General features: G+C 36.2%; 1 protein-coding gene across 1 annotated transcript; it reads left to right on the top strand.

Moving 5' to 3' along the window:
* Nucleotides 1-6,440, top strand: LOC110885889 (TATA-box-binding protein). The gene is made up of 10 exons (XM_022133607.2): nt 1-185; nt 336-430; nt 544-631; nt 3,071-3,142; nt 3,295-3,345; nt 3,453-3,497; nt 3,942-4,034; nt 4,160-4,261; nt 5,904-5,977; nt 6,061-6,440. Coding segments are annotated over exons 2-10 (603 nt in total). The 5' UTR covers nt 1-185; nt 336-353; the 3' UTR covers nt 6,062-6,440.
* The last annotated feature ends 1,786 nt before the right edge of the window (nt 6,441-8,226 follow it).

The following is an 8,226-nucleotide window of genomic DNA, read 5'->3' as shown; positions in this document are numbered from 1 at the left end:
ACCCCCCATTCATCCAGATCTACACCCCAACAATCATCATCATCTCTTCAAACCCTCTCTATAAATCATCATCCTTACATATAAAAGATCCCCTTTTCAAAATTTCCACCGTTATTTCCCCAACCCCTTTGCTCAAAACCCACCAATTTCACTCCAATTGTTAAGCTTTCCGTTGTCAACCCTAAGTGAGATTTCGCACAATCTTTCTTTCTGTAAATGGGTTTTAGTTGATTTTGTTCACTGGGTTATCAATTAATATCCAATTAATCGATTGTTTAGTTGATTTTGTGTTGACCCATGTTTTAAATTTTGAGTTTGATTGTTTTTGATTGAAGGGTTTCGGTAGGGGATTTATGGCGGATCAGGTGATGGAGGGTAGCCAGCCGGTTGATCTTTCCAAGCACCCTTCTGGGATTGTTCCAACTCTTCAGTATGTTTGTTGTTTAGATCAACTTATTATTGTTTAATTAGCTGATAAGATGCCCTGGTTTTAAATCTTTAGACTAAAAGTTGCGGAATTTGTGTTTGTTTGTTTACGTTTAGGAACATTGTTTCTACTGTCAATTTGGATTGTAAGCTAGACCTGAAGGCTATCGCGTTGCAGGCTCGAAATGCTGAGTATAATCCAAAGGTAATCTCTATTCTAATTAGCCCACATTTTGTTATGTTATGACCACTTGAAGAGAGTCAATTAGTCGTACTTGAAATTCGGCTTGATGGTTAATTTGTCTTTAGTTGTTTGATACTTTGATTATAATTGTGACACCTTACACAAATGAATGCCTGTTGTAAAATAACATAAACATGTTTTTGACGTGTTGTGGATGAACATATCTTTGAGTTTCTTGTGGGCAAAACAGATGACATTGGTTGGTATAAGGAGTCGGTCGGGTGCATACTTGTTAATGGCGAATAGCAACAAATAGCGATAAGATACCTATATGCTACATAGCACATAACGATAAATAGCGGGCTGCTATTTTATGAATAGCGATACACTAAAAAATTAAAAAAAATTGTATGTATATTATATCAAAATACCCTGGTATATATGCTATTTTACATGTATATATTTAACAAAAACCTATAATCAGCTATTTTATATATAGCTATATCAATTGCTATTTATATTAAAAAAAAATAAAAAATAAGGTGTCGCTATGCTCGCTATCCATCGCTATAACCATAATAGCGACACTACATTGCTTCGCTACATAGCGCGCTATAGCGACCGCTACATTTGCTATTCACAACTTAGAATGTTATTATGCTGTTTCAAGTTGTATTACACCTGATAATAAAATGTCTGTGTATGGTTGGCAAATTCTGATTGTAAGAAACTAAATATGATAAGATGACCAAAAATGACATGACAATTTTCTGAAAAAACATATAAAGAAATAACACAGCCAACAATTGCATCGTAAATCCATTTTGTTAAACCTCAGAAGTTACCTTAGTTGTAGTTGTACGCTACAACTAGGGTGGTAACTTCTGAGGTCGTACATAGTGCATCACTTGTCTGTCTATATCATAGTTATCAATAGCGTCCATAGCGGACGCTATAGCGAATAGCGTGGCGTGGCGGCCAACCTCCGCTACAAGGTGCATATCAAGCATATAGCGACTCCGGCGGCGATTTCCGGCAAAAAATTCCGATTCCGGTGATGCTTTCTGCTGGAAAGCAGGAAGAAGAAGAAAATGAAGAAGAGAGCGGCTGGGTTTTTAGCGTGTTTTAGGCTTTAGGTTTTATAAACTATGAATTCCGGCCAGAAACCTGCAATTTCTGCCGGAAACTTGCTGGAAACTTAGGAAGAAGAAGAGCGGATGCGTTTTTATTAGGTTGGAGCGTTTTTAGGGTTAAATAAGCTTATGGATTTTAACTTTTAACCCTTCTATCTTTTATTAAGTTACATTTACTCCCTAAACTTGTAAAATTTACACAAAAAGTGTAAAATTAGTTTGTGTATCTTAACATTTAACCCCCCCTATTCTCACTAGCTTACATTTGGTCCTTAAATTTATATATTTATACATAAAAAAGGTATAAAATAAACATTATATATATAAAAAAAATTATATAGATAGCTATTTTTATTTCTTAAATTTTTAACTACCTTATTGCTAAACACGAAATAGCGGGCGCTATTTCATCGCTATCGTGACGTAGCATATAGGTACGTTGTCGCTATTCGCTATCGATAACTATGGTCTATATATGTTACGGGACTTATTTAAAAAAAAGAAAGGATATTTTAAATGCAGCAAATGCTCGTTTTTCAGTGCGACATAATAAACGTTCTGCATCCTCTTCTGCTTCCATCTGCTCTTTGAGATAGAGCAGATCATCACTGTCCAAGGCTGCAAATTCAAACTTTAGGGGGTGGTGTTTTTTAATAATCAGAATCAGATAATCAACTGCTACTACTGTAATAAAACGGACCGTACAAGTCTAGGAGATAATGTGATGGGCTTTTATTGTTAATCAAATAATAAGTTGTTTTGAGCATTTGGAAAATTATGATTACCCGATAAATTAATACATAAATAACCAAACACACACACACACACACACACTTTACTTGATGTTGCAAATAAAATTTTCTCACGTAGGTTAGAAAAAGGGTAATGTAATTAGATAATTTTATTTACTTTATGATAATCAGATTTGTTGCAGTTAATTTTATATGCATATTATATCAAAATACCCTGGTGTATATGCTATTTTACATGTATATTTAACAAATACCTAAAATCCAGCTATTTTATAGCTATATTTAATTGCTATTTATATTAAAAAAAGAAAAGAAAAACTGTCGCTATTATCGCTATCTATTGCTACAACCCTAATAGCGAGCCTAGACCTATACGCTACGTAGCGCGCTATAGCGATCGCTACGCTAGCTATTGACAACTGTGACTCGGGTGGTACAATAATATTTGCCGGTCTTTTCCAATACAGTGATGTTATGCATATACAATATACTAGAACTCTTGCAGGTAGCTGTATAGTTGTAGAAGATTATATGTTGAATTGTTGATTATATATTATCTTTTTAATGTTCTTCAGCGTTTTGCTGCTGTTATTATGAGAATAAGAGAACCAAAAACAACGGCTTTAATCTTTGCTTCTGGGAAGATGGTAAGTTATTTTCATATATTCTCTAATGCAAGTGCTGTAACTTCGCTTCGAGTCATACTCTGCACTTATATTGTTCGTTTCTCTTCTGAACGACCACAACATTGCAATTTGAAAACTAAATAAAATACAAGTTTAATAACTCGCTGTTTCAGGTTTGTACCGGAGCCAAGAGTGAACAGCAGTCAAAACTAGCCGCACGGAAGGTAATTGAGAATGATAACATTAACACCTATTTTATACCCATTATATATTCCTTTATGTCACGGTGTTAATTATTTTCTCGTAACCTTTCCTAATGTTGGTTCTTTAGTATGCTCGAATCATTCAGAAACTTGGGTTTCCAGCTAAATTTAAGGTATCCATCGTCCTATTCATAGTTGTTAATTGCGACCATAGCGGTCGCTATAGCGCGATTTATAGCGACGCGACTTACTGTCGCTATTTGGTTCATAGCGATGACTATCGAATTTAGCGACAGTTATTATTATTTTTTTTTATGTTATAAAGGGTTATAGCTATAAAATAGCTAGATTTACAGGTTTTTGTTAAATATACATGTAAAATAGCATATATACAAGGGTATTTTGATGTAATATACATATAAAAATTTTCAAAATTCTTTTTCTAGTGTAATCGCTATTTGTCGCTATTCGCTACGTAGCCTAGCCATGCCTTGTCGCTATTTGTCGCTATTCGCTATCGACAACTATGGTCCTATTATAACCCTGTTTTCTATAGGTTCTATGTCCATTTTAATACATTAAAATACATATATTTTTTTTTTCATGATGACTTGTAGGATTTCAAGATTCAAAATATTGTTGGTTCTTGTGATGTTAAATTTCCCATCAGACTTGAAGGCCTCGCGTACTCTCACGGTGCTTTTTCAAGTGTGAGTTCACAATAAATAATGTTTTCTTGTATACATACGTACATACCATACATATACACGGTCACACACATATATTGTATCCGCCATGCTTTCGCTTATAATCTTCCTACTGATTGTTCATACAGTATGAACCAGAACTGTTCCCGGGATTGATTTATCGAATGAAACAACCGAAAATTGTTTTGCTCATCTTTGTTTCTGGGAAAATTGTTCTTACTGGAGCCAAGGTTTGATTATTGTAGCCAATGTCTATCTTTTTTTTTTCTTTTTTTAGGCTAAATTGCATTTTACGTCCTTTTATGTTTAAACGAAGTTGCAGGCGCTCTCCTTTAACTATGAAAATTATGCTGGATGTCTTTTATGTTGCTATCTTTCTTCAGGCGGTGTCCTTATCTCATAACCTCGTTAGTTTTTGTTGTTAACTTCCCCCACGTGCCTTGCACATGAGGGTATTATAGTCATTTTATTCCCCTATTAAATATATATATTTAAAACAAAAAATAAAAAAAAAATTGAGCCCCATTACTTCGTTTAAACATATATTAACCCCCCTCCTTTAGAAATCTCACCGGCAACCTTCATGTTAGGCCACCCCACCGCCGGTCACCATCTCCGGCACCCCATCGCCTGAAAATACCTTGCTACCATCAACAATTTCACCATCCCCTATCTTGGTTTAAAAAAGCGCGCCTAGGCGCAAACTCAACGCCTTATGTAGCCTGAGGCACAGGTTGTACAGAAAGCGCAGCTGAGGCGCGCTTTTTTGCTGAAAAATCCACTCTGAGGCGCGCGCCTCATGTACATGACCCTTTTTTGTGCAGCATATTGTTGTGAATCATGCTTTTCAGGCTGTACTTTGTATGTAATTTCAATATTAAAACATATATACAGCTTATTTGTGTCTAAATATCAGGTAAATGATCCTAGAAGCATATATAATATATAAAAAGCCTTGCGCCTCGCGTACGAAAAGCCCACCGCTTTTGCGCTCCGCGCTTTGCGCCTCGTATTTAGACCTCGTCGCTTTTGTGCGCTTCGCGTTTTTTAAAACCAAGTCCCCTATTCCCCTGCACCCGCTTTATGAAACAATTTTCATATAAACAAATTTACAGCAAGAAATGATTTTCAAAGCATAAGAACCGTCTGAAAATCGAGATCACCAACCCGACCGAAAACCTGCAAATTCATACCAAAATAATCCCCCTCTCCACTAAATGGTTACCCGGTGAAGGTGGTCGGAATCGGGTGCATGTGAAACAGTGGTGGCGGCGGCGCTTGTTTTGGGCGGTGGTGGCGAGTTGGTAGTGGTGATGGACAGAGGTTGTTGGGTTGTGACGGTATCTGGTTGGCGGAACGATGGTGGCTGGATGTGGGTGGGGATAGTGCGACGGTGATGCAGAATGGTCAGATCGATTTCGTCATCGAGGGTCTGTATGGTGGAGGTTTTGTGATGGCAGTTAGGTGGTGGTGGAGGTTTTGTGGTGACGGTTAGGTCACCCGATTTGTGTTCTTCGTTTTGGAGATCTGAGCAACACTGGAGGAATAAAAATATGTGTGTATATTATTAAATTATAATCTAACATTATTTTTTAATAATGTTTTTTAACGAATTTTTAAAACGGGAACAAAATGACCATTACGCCCTCCTGTGAGTGGCACATAACCCGACTTTAACACTAAAAACAAACTGGGTTAAGACACAAGGACACCGCTTGAAGAGAAACCATAACATAAAGGACATCCAGTGTAATTTTCGTAGTTAAAGGACAGCGACTGCAATTTGGTTTAAACATAAAGGATGTAAAATGCAATTTAGCCTTTTTTATATTATTCATATATCCTTCCCCTTTGTTATTTTCACATTTTCAGGTCAGGGATGAGACTTACACTGCATTCGAGAATATATATCCGGTGTTGACTGAATTCAGGAAGAACCAACAATGGTAAAGAACTATAAATATAATTAATATTTTGAAAGTAATTATGTTAAACGCGATTTCATGTCATGTTGCTTTTTTTGCTGCAGATCTATGGATACATTTGATGAAACAAACCTGTTACGGGTAAGGGTGATAAGGGTCGACCAATGATTTTAAAACAAGTGTAAATACATGGTGAAAATCAATAGGTGAAAGCAAGTTTAGCTCTCTATTGAATGTCATGAATATCATAAGCCCATTTTCTCTGGTCTATGCTTATTATCTGTTTAAGACCCGACCAACCCGTATTATGGGGATTAGCGTAGCTTGGTGGCGGGCGGATATGGTTGAAAACAATCTCTTTTTGGTCGTGTTTTTTTGACTTGTTCGTGTGTGAACTTGAATATGGATATTCTAACTTTTTGACTTGTTTGGGATGAATGTTTGAATTCGTATCAGTATTAATTAGATACTTTGGTTTGATGAATATTGTTAGGTGGTTTAGATATATTTAGCTTAGGGTAGGATTATTAATTGTTAAAGACTTTGAAGCTTTGTTGGCAAAATGGAGGTTGAATTCTCACATGCATTAGAGGTTGAAGATTTAAAACGTTTAGTATAATTAATAATCCTAAGAGAACATTGGTTTTAAGTTGAAACCAAAATATGGTTTGTAAGTTGAAACAAATTGTGATCTAAAAAGCTTGAAGAGTTTTCTTCGTATCTTTAGGTGTTTTACTCGAAAGCATATATCGAACTTTTATACATCGTCGGGTCCTCTGTAGCTAAGCAAGAAAATCACATATTTAGAAATTCATATCTGACCAATTTGGGTAGGGTTGTAAATGAACCGAACAAACACGAACAAGACCTTGTTCGTGTTCGTTCGGTAAGTAAATAAATGTGTTCACGAATGGTTCATGAACACTTACCGAACGAGATTTTATGTTCGTGTTCGTTCATTAAGGAAATGAGCGTGTTCGCGAACGATTCACGAACACTAACGAACACAACTAAATTTGGCGAACGCGGCGAAATATAAAGGTAGATGGCTCAGAGAGTAGCACCAGAACTTCCCTTATTATGGAACGGAGGTCGACCGTATTCGTCGATGTAAATAATGAGAAATGAAAGGGAAATGGTGCATAAACAAGGTGAAAGAGAGTTTCCTAGTTTAATTGTTAGAGTAATAAAATAGATAAAAGTTTAATAATGCGAAAATTATAGATAAGATATATGAAATTACAAAAATATTCAATTAAAACACAAACATACGAACATAAACAAACGCAAATGAACGAATGTTCACGAACACCTTACCGAACGTTCACAAACACAATCGAACGAACGAGACCTCTATTCATGTTCGTTCACTTAACTAACTTAACTAATCGAACGAAATTTCTTGTTCATGTTCGTTCGTTTATTAAATGAACGGACATAAACGAACTTCCTGCCGAACGGATCATGAACTGTTCGCTAAATGTTCGGTTCGTTTATAGCCCTAAATTTGGGTTTACTCATGGATTCATTTTATTTATTTACTTTCGTCGAAGCATGATCATTTAAAGCTTTAAAACTATTATACGACATTATCAAGATCGTGAGTCAAATCAATAGCCTTGTGAGGTTCGGGTTGACAAAATGCATAGACAACAATCTAATGTCATATAAGAGTGAACGGGACAGTTGCGGTGAACGGGACAGTTGCGGTGAACGGGTTTACCGATGGGTAACACCGCCGCCGACCCTCCTCACTCACTTGATTGAGTTGTGAATCAGTGTGTAGTCACCGAAGAGATTTGTTGACCATTTGTGCTTTTTTGACCGTTGGACATACCTCAACGGCTATAATGGTGTTTAAATTAGAAAAAAAAATGATACTTCAGTGGTCTATCAGTGATCCAAATTTGCAGTTAAAAAAAATAAACAAATAAATAAAAAACAAACACTTTATAAATACTACCATTTTCTAAATCAAATATACTGTATATTCTCTACCATTTCCAAATCAAACCTTTTTTCACATACTACTCACGTATCAATATGGAAAAGCAAAACAAAGGCAAAAAAAAGTTCGGCTAGTTGAGGGTCGGGTTCGAAAAAAACCTCGGCTAGGCGAGGTGGTTCGAGCGGTCCGAGGGCAACCATTTCAACCTCCATGCGGGTATTCAACACAATCTCAACCTTTTTATCCTCAACCCAATTTTTACAATACACAACCCCAATCTAATTTTCCACCACAATATTTTTCACACCCACACGGTCCAACA

The sequence above is a fragment of the Helianthus annuus genome, chromosome 10 (assembly GCF_002127325.2).
Source record: "Helianthus annuus cultivar XRQ/B chromosome 10, HanXRQr2.0-SUNRISE, whole genome shotgun sequence".
Classification (NCBI taxonomy): domain Eukaryota; kingdom Viridiplantae; phylum Streptophyta; class Magnoliopsida; order Asterales; family Asteraceae; genus Helianthus; species Helianthus annuus.
The sequence above is the reverse complement of the archived record's forward strand: the minus strand, read 5'-3'. Positions and strand labels throughout refer to the sequence as shown.